This window comes from Sander vitreus, chromosome 19 (assembly GCF_031162955.1).
Source record: "Sander vitreus isolate 19-12246 chromosome 19, sanVit1, whole genome shotgun sequence".
In the NCBI taxonomy this organism is placed as follows: domain Eukaryota; kingdom Metazoa; phylum Chordata; class Actinopteri; order Perciformes; family Percidae; genus Sander; species Sander vitreus.
Window position 1 is genome coordinate 19,990,187 of NC_135873.1, and position 17,299 is coordinate 20,007,485.

General features: G+C 39.3%; 1 protein-coding gene across 6 annotated transcripts in view; it reads right to left on the reverse strand.

The window, feature by feature from the left end:
- frem1a (Fras1 related extracellular matrix 1a) overlaps nucleotides 1-17,299 on the reverse strand; it is a 48,190-nt gene that overhangs the window by 16,542 nt on the left and 14,349 nt on the right. For 3 of the 6 annotated variants that reach the window (XM_078275851.1, XM_078275849.1, XM_078275852.1), the window contains exons 5-22: nucleotides 15,882-16,078; nucleotides 14,776-15,099; nucleotides 14,574-14,682; nucleotides 13,748-13,879; nucleotides 12,542-12,886; nucleotides 12,312-12,454; nucleotides 10,202-10,398; nucleotides 10,019-10,112; nucleotides 9,763-9,930; nucleotides 9,468-9,676; nucleotides 8,558-8,651; nucleotides 7,939-8,191; nucleotides 6,068-6,277; nucleotides 4,589-4,774; nucleotides 3,887-4,083; nucleotides 3,568-3,778; nucleotides 1,581-1,725; nucleotides 1,342-1,483 (exon numbers count right to left, since the gene is read on the reverse strand). In XM_078275851.1, coding sequence (XP_078131977.1) covers nucleotides 1,342-1,483; nucleotides 1,581-1,725; nucleotides 3,568-3,778; nucleotides 3,887-4,083; nucleotides 4,589-4,774; nucleotides 6,068-6,277; nucleotides 7,939-8,191; nucleotides 8,558-8,651; nucleotides 9,468-9,676; nucleotides 9,763-9,930; nucleotides 10,019-10,112; nucleotides 10,202-10,398; nucleotides 12,312-12,454; nucleotides 12,542-12,886; nucleotides 13,748-13,879; nucleotides 14,574-14,682; nucleotides 14,776-15,099; nucleotides 15,882-16,078 — 3,356 coding nt within the window. Of the gene's footprint in view, nucleotides 1-1,341; nucleotides 1,484-1,580; nucleotides 1,726-3,567; nucleotides 3,779-3,886; nucleotides 4,084-4,588; nucleotides 4,775-6,067; nucleotides 6,278-7,938; nucleotides 8,192-8,557; nucleotides 8,652-9,467; nucleotides 9,677-9,762; nucleotides 9,931-10,018; nucleotides 10,113-10,201; nucleotides 10,399-12,311; nucleotides 12,455-12,541; nucleotides 12,887-13,747; nucleotides 13,880-14,573; nucleotides 14,683-14,775; nucleotides 15,100-15,881; nucleotides 16,079-16,187; nucleotides 16,293-17,299 lie in introns of those variants that run through there. The other 3 variants (XM_078275855.1, XM_078275850.1, XM_078275853.1) reach the window with 2 other exon arrangements.

A 17,299-nucleotide genomic window follows, 5' to 3' on the forward strand; every position in this document is an offset into this window, starting at 1 on the left:
AACTCAAATCTTAAATAAAAATAAATTCTTAATATTTAATCGGTGCTGTCTCACCATCACATTGTCCGCTGGGAGCGCAGGAGGAGGAGATGGCCCAACTGCATGGAATACAGGATGGTGTTATCAATCACTCTAATTGTTGTAAACATATAAATACTGCGGTGACCCCCATGCGTAATGCTGCATGATGGCACTGCTGGCCCTGCAGGAGGACTACACCAATGGAGAGAAAAAGACTTGGCTAATATGCCGATTTAAATTCCCTAAAGCTGTGCTCTTGGATCTACGTACTCAATTGGCTCCAGTAGAGAGGGCAACGTGCCGGAACTGTGCCATCCCAGTCCAAATACAGGTCCTCGCCACTCTGTGGGCAGCTCGCTGTTTCCAGAGGCAAAGGGCAGACAGCTAAGTGTTTTTTTTTAAATAAATATATATAATCTTCAACTTTATCACTAAGGCTTGTTTAGATATAATATATAGTTCTGTTAAATCTAGGTCTGGTATATCGAAAATGTCCCAGAGTGATTTATTTTATTTTTTTTGGCATACGCCATTTTTGGCTTTTGGGGCGTACGTACACTTTAGTAAGGATCCTACGCACAGTTTTATAAATGAGACCCCAGGGAATTTTGTTTGATATGGGTTCAATGCATATTTTAGTGTTATGCTAGGCTAAATCTCACCTTTCTTCATGCGTAAGATGTCCAAATGTAGAAAGGCTACAACACAACCAAAAAGATACGGTATGATGCACAAGGCAACCATATGGTGAAGAACATACATTTATTACAAATAACTCTGAGCTTATACTGGCTGATGATCCAGCATCTCCTGACAAAATTAAGCCCTGCATATTAAAGATAACAGTACTATTATAAACTTAATGAGCTGCGTCAGACTCATTCAAACTGGCTCCCCTAGATTTCCTTTTACACATTTTCAAATGTAAAATACTAGTTATACTTTGGCTTGGCTGAATACTTGATGGTTATTATCAACTGAGAGTATCTATATTTCCCAGTATGCCCAGCTAATCAACATTGTAAATTAAATATTTAATCAACAGTCAATGTCAAGCCATTGCTTTCCATACTGTATTAGTCCAGAGTTTATCTAAACCTAGGGACCCCAGAGTCTGGGATCGCAACTGCGCATTTTCTCACATTTGAAGTAAAAAGCCTTGATCATTCACCGTAGTTCCTGCTATAGCAGCAGAGCAGTAGCATTAATGATTTATTAGGCACAAATGGATGGTTCAGTGTGTTCCCCACACTTAACACAGAAAGGGGACATAATATCATCATATTGTGTCTCTTTAAAATTTTAAGACACTGCACCAACCTTAAGCTGAAGTATTCCTTGGGTAGGAACACTATCAAATATGTAGCTGACCTCTGAAGAAGGAGTATCACTGTCCTGTGCAAACAGTGTAATGCTGGAAATAAGCCTGGCTTCTCCTGGCTCCACATCTACTCCATTGTTCCTGAAGGACAGATGATTGAGATCATGTTCAGTTACTTTCCCACATTGATGTGATGACTAACTTTAAACAGCAACTGTAGAGAAGATGTTCGTCTGACCTGATGACACGAGGCTCCTCGTCATTGATTGGCAGCACTTTAACCATCACTTGTCTTTGGATTTGGTGCCTGCCATCAGTCAATTGGATGGTAAAACTGTCCTCCATATTCTCTGAGTCATCGTGCATGTACATTAGATCCATTCCTAAACGTAAATGATCAAACAATTTATTTGACTCATAAAAAGATGTAATATTGAGTTTAAATTATTCTACAAATGCCTGAATGCTCAGTTTAATTTCCTGCCATTATAGAATTCTTTTTTTTAAGATTATTTTTATTTACTTTTATGGCCTTTAATTGACAGCTTGACAGGCAGGAAAGAGCAAGGGGAGAAGACATGGGAGTTTTTCATGTTTCAATAGGTTGTTTTAAATCTGCAGAAACAAAAATCTTCTCTGGGGTTCCACAAGGGTCAATCCTTGGGCCATTGATCTTCAATCTGTACATGCTCCCGCTTATTATTATTATAAAGAAACACAATATATCCTACTATTCATATGCTGATGACACACAGTTGTACATTGCATTTTCCTCTGATCATCTCAGTCCTGTTAAGAAACTATTAAACTGTATTTATGATACGCGTCAGATTGCTGCCCACCAAGCCAGGTTCTGTCAGAGATTTCTGTCTGGAAGTTTTTCCTTGCTGCTCTTGGAGGAATTGTTGGGTCTCTGTAAATTATTTGGGTGGTCTAGACCTACTCTATCTGTAAAGTGTAGCTGTGTCCACACAGCTATGGAACGGCAGTGTGGGCTGACCGATGCATCTGTGTCACACTGCATCAATGTGCCGCAACTACCGGAGTCTAGTTAATGTGTCACGTGCTCATGTGTTAATGTGTGTGTCATGTGTGCATTCCATTCAACAGAAACAGAGCGCATTTAAGTCCCGCCCCCAAGGGGGGACAAGAACTCTCCGCTCTCCATTGACTTGTATTGCATGAAGGTGCCTCCTTGTCAATTTTGTCTGCTAGCAAACAACAGAAAAATGCCTTAAAGCTGCTGTGTGGTGACATTCACTACCAACAACGTGAAGAACCCATAACTTAAGTTTTTATAAGCTGCCAACCTGAAAAATCTGAGATTTTATATAGAAAAAAGTGGATACAGACGTGAGGAATCAGCAGAGAGAATGGTAAGCCTGTGGGATCCTGACACTAACCTAACGATATGTCCAACGTTAGTTGTGTTAGCTTAACTTACAGACAGATAGTTAGGCTAAAACTGACATTTTGATATTTGACTTGGTTTGCTGGCTGCAAACGTAGGCACCGGTGGGCATGGCTTTCAGAGTATGACGTGATGCGCTCTGTCTCTATGGACACATGAGCATTCCATTCAATTTTATTTATAGTGTCAAATCATAACATTATCTCAGGACATTTTATAGATAGATTTGGCCTAGACAACACTCTATAATTTACAGAGACACAATAAGTCCATCATGAGCAAGCACTTGAGAGGGCGGCAAGGGAAAACTTCCTTTTAATAGGCAGAAACCTCGAACAGAACCTGGCTCTTGGTGGGCGGCAATTTGCCTTACCCGAGAGAGAAAGAGAGAGAGAGAGAGAGAGAGAGAGAGAGAGAGAGAGAGAGAAAGAGAGAGAGAGAGAGAGAGAGAGAGAGAGAGAGAGAGAGAGAGAGAGAGAGAGAGAGATAGAGAGAGAGAGAGAGAGAGAGAGAGAGAGAGAGACAGAGATAGAGAGAGAGAGAGAGAGAGAGACAGAGAGAGAGAGAGAGAGACCGACCACAATTATAACATTTATATAATGTATATAAATCATCAAATTATCATTATTCATGGTTGTCATTAAATTAAAAGTTTTTGTATTGTATGTGATAATTAGGCACAGTATAAATGGTGATCTTTCCCATAGTACATGAAGGCAGCATTAGCACTGAGATGACTTTAACAGTCACGGCTGTACTGAGACAAACTGAATAAATCAATGACCTGACTTTAGAGCTGACATGTAAGAAATACCATTTGAAAGATCTGTCATTGTGAAGTCGACCACAAGGGGTGGAGGACTGGCTTCTCCTCTCCTGTAGACGGGCTTTTCACTGCTGTGGGTGATGATGCTGCCATGCTGTGGGGCTCTGACCACACTGAAGAGCATGCTGTTCTTGGGGACATCCAGATCCATCGCATGTAAAACTGATGAGTCCAGCTGCTTCATTTCTCCTTCTCGTACCTCATCACAGAAGGATAGCATAGAACATTGGACCATATCTTGAGAAGAAAAACTGATAGGAATGTCTCGTTTTGGTTGTCATTAGTGAAACTGACCATAAAAACTTACTGTGATGTTCCGAGCCACAAACTGTGGGATCTCATCGTTTGTCGGGTTAATAATAACGTAGAAGGGGACATGGGCAGAGCTGTGTATGCCGTCTGACACACAGAGCATGAACTGGTCAGTTGTGGGCTCCATCCTCTGGTGTCTGGACTGTACATAATTCACATGACCATCAATGATGTCTTTGTATGTAAAGGAAGCTGGGGAAAAGGAGTACAGACAGAAAAATATTTTTTTGTTCCCCTATCTGATGACAACATACATCTGCAGGCTGTCCTCATTCACTGTTCATACATATACCTACAAATCGTAATGCACTGTAATTCGTATGTAATCCACATATTTATTACTGTAGGCCCCACATTGACGTTTGCTATAGGGCAGCAACCTCTAGTGTCTGTAGTAATGATGCCCGGAGCAAAGAAGGAAATCAGGTGATGTAGTTTGAGGGTGTCAAAATTTGCATAGGGAGGGAGTTGGGAAACACATGACTTTCACCTGAAGAGACCAAAAGTAATTATTTTAAACTCAAACCACAAACTTCTCTCTCTTTCTAATCTTAACCAGTCGTTTTGGTGCCAAAACGTAACCACCATAGTCACGTAATGTTCCCAGTCGACTATTTACAGCATTAAATACAAGGGTCATATTTCTAAAGATATCATACAAACCTGTTAATGAGAATATACGTTGCATAATGCTTACCTATGCTTATACCCGTGTTGCTTTTCTCAAATCCAGGACTAGGCAGGACATTTTCAATGTAGCCAAACTGGGGCGGAGAAATCAGACTGACCACAAGTTGGTCCAGAATAGTGTCCACATCAGAGGCCTTCAAATGAGATGCAGTTATTGGTGCAGACCCACCTTCATCCACAATAAATATGTCTCCTACAAACAGAAAAGGACAAATCACGCTTTAAAAAACAACTTATAAAAATGATTAACCATATAACCACAGTATTTGTATATTGGTCATCCAATATATTTTGTTGTTTTTCTATTTTTCTATTGTAAGATTATGGCTGCCATTTTTAGTCAAGTTAGTGATAGTATTTTAACCACTGTGTTGATTATATCATGTTCGTAACTATTACTAAAGCTTTATTATCATTGTCATCAGACTTTAGCTTACATTGATATTCTTCATTGTATTCTCTTTTTATTTCTTATAGACCACGACACCAACTTACAGTAAAATACCTAGTCTTCACACACAATGTGCAGCAACTCAAAATCAAGCTCTGTGAAGATAAAGTCTTCTCTGGAGCCTGATACTGTGATGGGAGTCAAGTCTATATCTGCCACCTGAATCAGCTTAGTTGTGGGAGTTCATAACCGCCGGGAGCCGGGCCCGAGTTTTATCCATTTAAAGTGGTCCTCAATTTGGTGTAATTGAAAAGAATAAAGACTGGCATTAAGGCTGGCTAACATGTTAACAAAGAGTTGCCTGCTGAGAGTCTGAAATCCACATCTGAGAAATGTAAGGCTTTTAGCCTAAAAATGGAGCTAAAAGAAGCTAAAAACTAATGAATATGAATTGGGTTCAGTAGATCTCCATGGAAATGGTCAGCCACAACTGAATATTATCAGCTTATAAACTTGACAAACTAACATTAGCAAACACTTGCTTATTTACACATCTAACAGAGCAACATTAGCATTCATTAGCATTTGAGTCACGTTTGTGTCCACCTGTTAAGTTAAAGTCCAGTTCTCATACTCCTTAGCTCTGGTTTGGTCTCCCACAACTCCTGTAAAAACATATTTGGCTACAGTAAGCTGCTAGCTAAGTGTTTAAACTTTCTTCAACTCGTGGCTACTTAGCTTACAGGTTTTTGTGGCTAGGAGAAGCTAAAACATAAGTACATTTATTTTAAACAAAACAAATAAATACATAATATAAGTTTATGTACTGAAGATATTTTGCATCAATTTGTCTTGTTGGTTTAATAAAATAACCACCATATATAAACAGATATCCATGGTAAAATTTAAAAACATTGTGCTAATAGACCTTTTTCATGGCAGACATTTGAAATTGTCATTGCAGGAAACACACATGTGTAATTACAGTAATAACACAGTTTTGTTGTTATTTTGCACAATAGTGCATTTGTAATTCAAGTTATAGCTCAAAGCTGGTTCTCTGGACACTTTTTGACTGAGTTAGAAATGGCCCACCTGTTGTTAGAGAAGGTGGTTGGCTGTCAACTGGAAACACTGTGATGTGGAGGTCATACACAGGCAGACTGTGTTGTACATGTAGCTGAGTCATGTCTCTGGTCCTGGAGGGATTTTCTTCACCGCAGCATAGAGGAAAGTTTTCTGTTTCTCCGTCAGAAATAACAAAGGTGATGGCGTCATGGCGAGGAGTGAGTCCAATCTCCAATCCTAAAACCACAATATTATAAAGTGCTTTTAGAGACAGTCCCTACTGTACTGCATTGTGTGATAGATAGATAGATGGATGGATGGATGGATGGGTGGATACATAGACAGACAGATAGATAGATAGAGTGATGGAGTGTGTGTGTGTGTGTGTGTGTGTGTGTGTGTGTGTGTGTGTGTGTGTGTGTGTGTGTGTGTGTGTGTGTGTGTGTGGGATAAAGCTGTTCCTGTTTGTTTTAAATAAACAGTGGCAGCATACACTATCTCCTGCAGAGGGCAGTATCTGAAAGCAGGCGCTGAGGTGTTTATACTTTGTTCATCTCTCCAAGATATTTACTGTATATGTTACATGTCAAGGTGCTGAATATGAACTCAATCAAACAGGGGAATGGTAATCAAAAGGATGGAACAGCTAGACGCTCCAATTAGCATAAGGCAAAAGTCACAAGGAGTATAAACCAGAGATCTTCAACAGGCGATCCGGGACCCCTAATTTTTTGGACGTTTTTTTTTCAAAAACTAGTGTCTCAACATGAATCCAACCTATTATTAGTGAATTTAAATCAGTCTATTTGTGAGAAGAAAAAAAACATTGATAAGGTACTATTGGTAAGGTAGTCACTAAGGTAGCCATCCACAGATACAGGTAATCCTAAGGACTTTTTAGTATTCTATGTACCAAAAAGTTATGTATAAAAGCTTTTGCCCGCCCTACACTGCATTTCATTGTCTTTGTGTACTCTGCACAATGACAATAAAGTTGAATCTAATCTAATCTAAGATTAGAGACCCCTGGTGTTAACTAAATGTCAACTTAATTTTTGTTGCATTTACTTAATAACAGGAAATATATCATAATAATGCACTTCCCCCTATAAAGATAGATAAATAATGTTTGGCAGTTAAAAATAAGAGTAACTTGGGTTTCCCCTCCACAACAGCTTGACAACCAATTTGGCTCCTTAAATGTGGATACAGAGCTACAAATACATACAAAGTACAAATATCTTTGTATTGCAGCTGCTGATAGTTGACATTTTATGAAATTGAAGCTACACAGTATATTTAACTGGTAACTGGTAAAAGGTTTAGTTTAACATTTGGGAATGGGACATTCTTACAGTTACAGTGAAAAGCTTGCACTAAATACCTGGGGCGTAATATCCACTGGGGACAGGGGGGGCATGTCCCCCCACTTTTCAAAATCCTGTTAGTGTCCCCCCCCCCCTTTCAAATTCGTTTGATATTATATTTATAAGTCTCGGTGATCGGCCCCTATTTTAAACAATAATGATAGTAAGACATATTTTTCTTTTACGTAGTTTAGTACTATTGAATTTATCATTACGATCAACTTTTTTCTGAATTTTGTATTATCATAGTCCCTAAACTTTGTAGAAATGCAGAAAATGGGATTCAAATAGAAAACATTTTTCTGGTGGAGGACCCCCAGACCCCTTGTTTTGTGTACCCCCCCTCACACACACACACACACACACACACACACACACACACACACACACTTCTCAAACCAAATTTATTTTTAACAACAAACCTATGACATATATTCAGCAATACCTGAGCCTAAAGACAAAAGTAGTACTGTTAACTGGTCCCAGAACAGCTAGAAACACTTAGCTCTAAGCCCACTGTCCGCTGCCCACCTGTGTGTTTGTAGGTGATGATCCCTGCAGTGATGTCTGCCTGGATGAAGCGATCAACCACAATGGAGTTTCGGAGAACGACACCATGATACGGCTGCCGGGCGATCAGGAAGACCAGGCTGCTGTTGTTGCTGTCTGCATCAGCAGCGTAGATATATTCAGCTGTGATGACTATTTCCTGTCCCTCCGCACAGCTGAGAACTGGTTTCAAACCAGCAACCAACACTGGGACCTCATCATTGATGGGAATCACCTGGAGATAATAATAAAAACATTATCTGTGCATAAGAAATGCAAGAAGGAAAAATAGACATAAACACAGGAACAGAATGTTATGAAAATAAGATGAAATAGAATACATAGAATGCATAACATAAGATGGAAAATAGAACCCACTGAATAATTATAAAAAATGTGCAACAACAAAACAGGTAGAGGGTCAGGTCAGGTGTGTACTGCCCTTTGTGCTGATCCAAACCTCGTTGTTATTGGTATGGCATCCAAAGGGCATGCATTTGACATGCAAGGCACTTTGGTATAAAAATGTATGGTTCAGTTTTTAGGCCTGAGGATGTACCAATTTACCAAGAATGCCATAATGGTTGACCGTTGCTATTACCTTCACTTTCAGGACAAAACTGCCTGAATTGGTTCCATCTGTTGCAGTGAATTCAATGGTGTCCTCTACAGTTTCTGAGCTGTCGTGATTGTACCTGATTGACAAATGACAGACACAATTCAGATTTGATGAGAGATGAATTTCTTAAGGAACTTGATTACTTAACTACCTCGCACTATTTATCCTAAAAACCATTTCCAACGCCAGCTGGTGACAAGTATCCGGATTTACCCAGTGTTCTTAGAAACATACAGTGATAAACTGATACTGTGCTTTTCCACTGAAAGCTGGGGGACCTGAGCTTACATCAAGATGTTCTTTTAAAACTGCATGCCTTGGTAATGGAAGTTTTGGTCTTTTTTCTTTTTTTCCCTTATAGGCATATAAAAAGCTATACTAATAGAACAAAACTTGAGTCAACTGTATAATCAGTACTTTCATTGATTTAAAATGACTTAATTTTAGCGCAGCACCAATCTTTCATTTGGCCACTTGGGAGCAGAACTCCACTATAAGCTATGGCTAATGTGTTAGCAAGAAGTTACCTATTTAGCAGACACTAAACAACATTAGCATTTATTGGAGTCCCGTTTATGTCATATTCACTTTTCATTTAGTTCTGTTTTGGCCATAATAACCTGAGAACTCGATGGCTATTAAGGCTGTGTTTGTTCTGCCATATAGTGGTCAGAATCAGTCAAAACCACTGACACTGTTCCCCAGATGTATGCAGGGTTACGATTTTATTAGATACAACTCTACATCTAATGCAACCCAACAGCCCTTTGTAATTCTTAATGTTCAGTTTTGGTTATATAAGTACATCCAATGCTATGTCTTTTGTTTAGACTGTAGTTAAAAGAACTGTATTATAAAGGAAAATGAGGAAACAAAATGAAGGATATCTGACCTAACTTTAAGACTTTTTAGGTCTTGCACAGTGAAAGAGTGGCCTGGATTTAATGGGAGTCCACCTAGCTGCAGAGCTCCATGCTGTGGTTCCCTCTGAAGCACCACCTGCAGAGCTTCTTCCATCGAGTCCACGTCTGACAGCAACAAGTGTTCAGGGCCGAGCCAGCACTCCCCTCCCTCATCTACAGTCAGAGGGTTGGTAATAACCTGAAACAGAATGTATCCACACTTTTCTATACACATATCCACACTCAAGAAATAGGAAATATATATAATTGCATTTTCTTTTCCACCTGTGGCGGCTGGTTGTCTACTGGCACCACAGTGATGTTAAAGCAGATCCCAGTGACTGTTTTGCCCAGTTGGTTGGTTACAGAGAGAACAAACTGGATATACTGGGGGTAAGGGCCAATGTCCAAGACTGGAGGCATGTAGGCTACTTTCATGAAGTTCACTGCATGCTGTAAACAAACAAAAGTAAAAATGGATACGTTTTGGATGAGCTAATATGACTGCATGTGTTCCTGAATAAAGAACTAAAATAATTACCTGTGTGAAGAGCCTCAGCAGTGGTGCGTTAGAGTCTTTGGTGAATTTGGGTACGCTGTCGACTAAGAACAACCTCCCAGCATCTGGACTGCTGCTTATGAAGACAACAGCGCGCAATTCAGACAGAATGTTTTCCCACTGTTTGCTGTCCAGTGTGTTTTCTGAAGGTGAGGACCTACTAACCTTTGAGGACCAGTGTAGAAAGGTGGAGTAGTAACTGTATATGTAAGTTCACTGTCGGGGGACTCCTGGTCTACAAAGTGAAGCTGTTGCCGTGTTATATGGACCACTTCTGTTTCTTTGATCACAAGACACCGACTGGAACCAGGAACCTCTTTGGGTGGTTGGTCTGGAACAGGCTCTATGTGCACCATCACCACCTGCACCACAAGGACACCGTTATAGATGGACACCACTCAAAATAGCTCAAAGGACGGCAATGTCAGGTGGTTGGCCAGTCTACCACCACTTTGGTTCATAATTGAATATCGTTGCAACAATTAAATGGATTGTCATGAGATTTGTTACTGGCATCCGTGGTCCACAGGAGGTGAATCTTAAGACTTTGGTGATCCCTTGAGGTTGGCAGTTTTGGTTTTAGGGAAATGTCTTGAGACTTGAAAAAGAAAGATCCCATACTCTTCTCTTGCTTAGCATCACCATTTATTGAAGAATAAATGGTGATTGTCAGGACCTTTATCAAGAGTATTTATAACAATGAATACGATGTTACAATGAGCTTAAATAAATAATGCTAATGTAACTTTTACTTATAATAATAAGTAGTTTGTTTATTCAGGTGATGCTGAGAAGAGTGTGGCATCTTCCTTTTTCAAGTCGAATGTGATATTTTCCAACCACCTACATGAAATCATTTTTGGATTTTGCTAATTTGTGTAAAAAAGTGTGAGCATTTCTTCTTAGTAAACTGGTCTTGACAACCAGTGGATGGATTGCTACAACATTGGTACAGACCTTCATGGTTTCCAGAGGATGAATTTGTTAATCCCTTGACTTTTCATATATCGCCACAAGCAGCTCAAGGCTTAATTTTCCAGTGAAAAATATTAACATCTGCCACAACATTTTGTACAGACATTCATGGTCCCCAGAAGATGAATCTTATTGACTTTGGTGATCCCCTGATTTGTAGCACCACCATGAGGTTGACATTTGTGATTTTGTGAAAAAATGTTTCAACAGCTATTTGATAGATTGCAGTTAAATTTGGTACAGCCATTCATGTTCCCAGGGATGAATTGTAACAACTTTGTTCTTTATCATCTAGCATCATCATTGGGTGAAAATGTTTGTGTCCAATACTTTGGTTTATGATCAAATACCTTACAAAACTAATTACATTCCAATCAGCCTCAGCTGTTCCTTGTGTTTAGTGCTAATTAGCAAATGTTAGCATGCAAACACACTAAACTAAAATCGTGATGATAAACGTTAACTCCGAAACATACATAAGCATGTTAGCATTATCATTGTTAGCATGTTAGCATGCTGACATAAGCATGCAGAACTGCTAGTATGACTAAATTCATACTTCTGTTAAGGGGTTATGGTGTAGCTTCAGAGCCATGTTGCCGCCGTAGAAAAACTACATGTTGAGGTAACGGAAATACCCCATGGAGACCGCAGAAACTGCAATTGTTGCTTGTATTTTCTCCAAGTTTCTGATGCTGGGGGAGATGGTTGATAGGGCAGACCACGTGAAGAATTCAGTAATTTTCCCTTTTCAGTTTCACAGATCTAGCAAAGCCATCTCCACTCATGCTCACCACATTTACCACTCTCTATCACAGTGAATGAAAGATCAACATCAATCGTACAGGAGAATGCTACTATTCAGTAATCACCCAAAGACAACCATTCCACCGTCGCTCTGTACCACAAAGTGATTAAAAGAAGGTGGTGTGGTTCAGTTTATTTAACAAAAAGTGACCATCATGGTTATCTTAAACAAATAGTTCAGATTAGAAAAAAGATTGTGGTTTGGATTAAAACACCGAGCCCCTTTGGTAGTACTCCCGTGACACAAAAACACGTTTCTGTGTGAAAGTTTTATGTTTTCCACAGGACTTAAACTCAGACTAATTGAAGTTCTCAAACCCTGTCCCAAAGATATTTTTTCCAAACACTGTATTCAGCCTGTAAAGAAAAGCCAACCAGTGTTGACACATAGAATTTGATCATGATCATTCAGTATGAATTGAAATGGTGTTCCCTCATCTTGTCCTTTTTACTAAATAATGTTATGTCAGAGAGATGTGTTGCTGTTACCCACTTGAGGCTCTGACAGGTTGGGGGGGTCATGGAAATCTGACAGCACCACCTCAAAGTAGTCATCAAACACCTCATTTCCTAGGTGTCGATAGTAAACCATGGACTGAGACAGGTCTTTCTGCAGAAAGTGGCTGACTGGATAACCTGGATTCAAACAAACAGAAACATGACAAGATTTGAATAAAAACTCCATGTAGAATAAAATAAGAAAATAAAATCCATTTGCCTGACCCGTGAGCCCTGATGTTGGCATTTTCATGACCTCTCCTGCCTGTGGGGGGCGGGTGATGTTAAAGAGGATGTAGTCATCGCTGGAGTCCAGGTCTGAAGCCTGGAGGGTGGAGCCTCTCAGTAGAGCCATCTGTCCCTCAGACACCTCCAGCAGCATGTTGGTGATGAGGACCGGAGGGCTGTCGTCCTTCGGCAGGATGTTGATGGGGAACTTGTGTCGGGTCTGATGGGGGCCGTCAGTGATGCGGAAGATGATGAAGTCTTTGGTAGAGTCGCTGTCGTCATGGTGATATCGAACCACGCCTGCTTTGATGTCATTGACAGTGAACATGAAGCCCTTTCCCCCTGGATTTCACATGAAACAATCAAACAAAAACAGAAGTCAATTAAAAAAGAACATTGATATGTCTTTGAACCAACGTTTTAAACCAAAAAAACGAAAAACAGAGCAGTTTTTTCTACCTTTTTGTTGTCTAAATCAAAAATTAGCAAACCAAAGTTAAATACCAAGCCAATTTTGTTTTTGCAAATTTCTTTTTTTCATTATTAGACAGAGATAGCTTTTTAAATGTTAAATACTGGATAGTATTCTATTCTATGCTGCTAAAAACTATTCAAATGAAACAAAGCTAGCTGCCTTGCTAGTGAGCATGGTTACTAACTGAACAGAACAACACTTTATTCAAGACTTATATGTATTTGTACAATCAAATCTTGCCTGATGGCGCTTTTATTCAGCAGTTTATGCTCCGACACAGCAGGCTTCTAAAAATATGGATGGTGTAACACAGATGAAGCAACCTCTGTTATCAACTCTGCTTTCATTCCTGCAACAGTCTGCGCTGTTGCACTGTCAGGGTTCACTATTGGTGAATGGAATGAACTTGCATGTCAAAATTCCACAAATCTTTGGCTGATTTTGCTACAGATACAGATCTCTAATCTGAAAAAAAGCACAGTACAGAAAGAGCTTTGTGCCCTCTGCCATCACTGCCCTCATCAAACTGAAGCAATAATAACTAATGTTCTTGTGAATGTGTTGTGTTACTGTTTTTGTAATTAATTGTTTTTATGTGTACAGGCTGTAAAAATGTCCACAGATAAGCATAAAGTATCTATCTATCAACTGTATGTGTATGGTTAGTGATCAGCAATTTCAAATCAAAGTAACTAGATAGAAGTGGCAATGTGTGGTTTTGTTCGTACCTCTGACAGTGAGCTGTCCATGCTGCAGGCCGTCCACAGTGATGATCCGAACAGCATACAGATTGTCATTGTCCACAATCTGGAGCTGCTCCCACATTATTGGCCGAGACTGACCCTCTAACAGACTGAGACCTATAAGACAAATTGTTCATAGAAAAACTACTTAGCTAAGTATACAGTACATGCCAAGCATAATTCTGAAAGATACCATAAAGACCAGAGAGTTAAAAGCTCTAAGTCCACTTTACATTGAGATGAATTCCAGTGTCGATACCAGCCTCTTTGGTGTAACCAAGCTTTTCCATTTATGCAAATTGCATTCTGGCAAGTAAATCTTGCCTAATGCAGCCTTAAATCTACATAAATTCACAATTATCTTCTTCTCAATTCATTTGAGTTGTGTTTCTGTCCACTTGATGAACGTAAGTTCAATATTCTCTTCTTTTAGCTCTGATTTGGTCTCCACCAACTAAATAAATATCTGGCTCTTTAGCTGTTAAATGTTTGACTTTTTTGACCATTTGCCAACTTTGTTTGTCTGCCAATGCTTGGCAGTCAGTGGATTTTCAAAGCTTTGTTGCTGGAAACAGATACTCTGCTGCATATGAAAGCCAGGTTGATGAGACCAGTGAGACTGAACCGAAGACATTTTGCTAAAAGAGGCTGAAAAGCTCCATTGAACTGGTAAGTTGGGCGATAAGTCCTTTTAGTATTGTCACTACAAGTGGTCATTGTTAAAATAAATTGGAGTTATTACATTAACAACTTCATTGCTTCCATGCATTTTAAAAAGTGATGTGCATTTTTAATGACAATGCTAGCATACCCATATTCCAGGACACTCTGGGTGCATTTGTGTCTGCATTCCTTACAGACATGTGAACAGTCATTGATGGGCTCTTCTCAAAGAAAAAATCATGAACCTCAAATTCCACCTGTATGAGAAGATTACAAAGATTTTCAGAAACCAGTTACAACACCTAAATTGTTTTACATACTGCAGAATGTATAAGAAAGGGAAGTGCTACCTCGTAATTCCTGCGTTGAGTATGTGAGGAGTTCGGAGGTTGATACCCAATGAGCATGTCATTGAGATCGAGCCATGTAAAGGAAGAGATTGGGCGAGTGTGATCGGACAGATGGGTGATGAAGCCAGCCACAGGCGGTTTGGTGATGTTGAAAACCAAAAGCTGTTTGGGAGTTTCCTCATCTTCAGCGTCTAGTGTAGCGGTGGAGAGCGGAGTGAGGATGAACTGGTCCACTTCCAGGATAAACATGGACATGAAGGACGGTTTGGGAGGCTGGTTGGGCATTGCACCGACTATCTGCACTGGAATCCAGGCCTTTTCAGACTACACAAAAAAAAGAAAGTAATGAGTACTTCAAGCTAAATTGTCTATGTTTTAGTCCTTTTTAGTTTTTTAGAAAATTTTGTGATATAATCAATCTCTTATGGAGTTTATTTAGTGCCAATATTTTAAAAACAAAGGCTAAAATAACTAAAACCATTAAAGCTGTGAGCAAAATAAAGAAATAAAAACGTATTCTACATTGACATATTTTATACAGTAAATTGTGCTGACATTCAATTAACAAGTCCTCCAAATCTATATGACGATATAAGTTTTTTATTTCCAAGCCTCCACCCTCTAATACGACCCTAAGGAGCACTTCATAAATTAGCATCCATAGCAGTGGCAGGATATATGACCCACAGGAGCGTCCTCATACCTAAACGTTAAGGTCATGGTTTTAAAAACATCGATAACGTTGTGAAACAGTAGCAGTTTAGTTAAGTTTAGGCACAAAAACTACTAAGTGGTTGGATTAAACCACTTAGTAGTGGATTAAAATCATTACATCTGTTACCTCACTGACGCGACGTAGTTCCGTTTGTCCCGGGACATGAACAATGGTCTCCTGGGTGAAAGTCCTGTGTTTGTTTACCAACCCTTATGCGAAATGTGTCACTCTAACACTTCCTACTTTGCTCCCATCATAATTACTGCGGCTACTAAAGGGTTGTGTCACCTGACAATAATACGTAAATATGGGTCGTAGTTGCTGATTTTACTGACTCATTCAACACATTTTAAAGCTAAAACTTACCAGTACTCAACAATAGCCAAATTACCTGATATATGCTGCCACTCCTGGTGTCCTTGAGATCTAGTCTGATTGCAATGTAGTCTACGTCTGGAGATGGAGGGTCTATGTGCTGATACCTCAGCCCCATCACCAGGAAGTCATCACAGGGAATTTTGCCAAACTTCACTCGCTTCAGACCCTTCAGGCAGTCGTCCGATTTACACATTGCTCTGGCTTTATTATCTGCATAATTACACAACCATAAGAGATTTGACATCACTTTTTGTATAATTGTTTTACTTATTGAGTGTAACATCTAGATAATGGCAGACTTAACTGATTCCACACTTACCCTACAAGGAGAAAATAAACTTTTGTGGCTGAAAGGGTTGTCAATATTTTTTCATCAGTATTCAGGAGCCACAGGGGTCTATTCTTGGTCCATTATCACTGATACCCCTCTCAAACAGGTTTGAACCAGTGTTGAATTTGTGTTTAAATGCTTTGACCAGGTCAAGAGATATGGGGTGCCAAATGTAAAAATTCAATTATTCATTATTAGCTAATTTTTCTCACATTTAAGACATCAATTTGTGTAAAACAACATGTTCTTTGCAATTGTCAATAATATGCATAGCAGGGCACTGTAGGGCCCTGCTACACACTGCAATGACATGAACTACTACAACTACTATTTCTAGTCACTGTTCCATTATCTTTACTGTGACTATTACTGCCACTGTTCATCACCCCCCCCAACCGGCACCTTCAGACACCGCCCACCAAGAGCCTGGGTCTGTCCCAGGTTTCTTCCTAAAAGGAAGTTTTCCTCGTCACTGTCACACTAAATGCTTGCTCTTGGGGGAATTACTGGAATTGTTGGGTCTTTGTAAATGATAGAGTGTGGTCTAGACCTACTCTATCTGTAAAGTGTCCTGAGATAACTCTTGGTATGATTTGATACTATAAATAAAATTGAATTGAATTGAAAATAAAAATAAAAAGTTAAATATTAAATCTAAATATTTAATCTAAATCTAAATGTTAAATATAAATATTAAACATAAATCCATATGTTAAATATAAATGTTAAATCTAAATCTATTCAATTTAATTTTCAATAAAATTGTATTTATAATGTCAAATCATTATCTCAGGACACTTTACAGATAGAGTAAGTCTAGACCACACTCTATAATTTACAATGACCCTACAATTTCAATTTCCCACGAGCAAACATTTAGTGCAACAGTGACGAGGAAAAACTCCTTTTTGCAGGCGGAAAGCTCGGACAGACCCAGACTCTTGGTGGGCGGCCATCTGCCGCTGCTGGTTAAGACACAGAGACACTGATACAGATACACAGAAATCTAAATGTTAAATGTAAAGCTACATGTTTAGAAAATATGCAAATAGACCACGCCCCTTGCAGTGTCCCCGCCATCAGCCATGGGATCAGGAGGT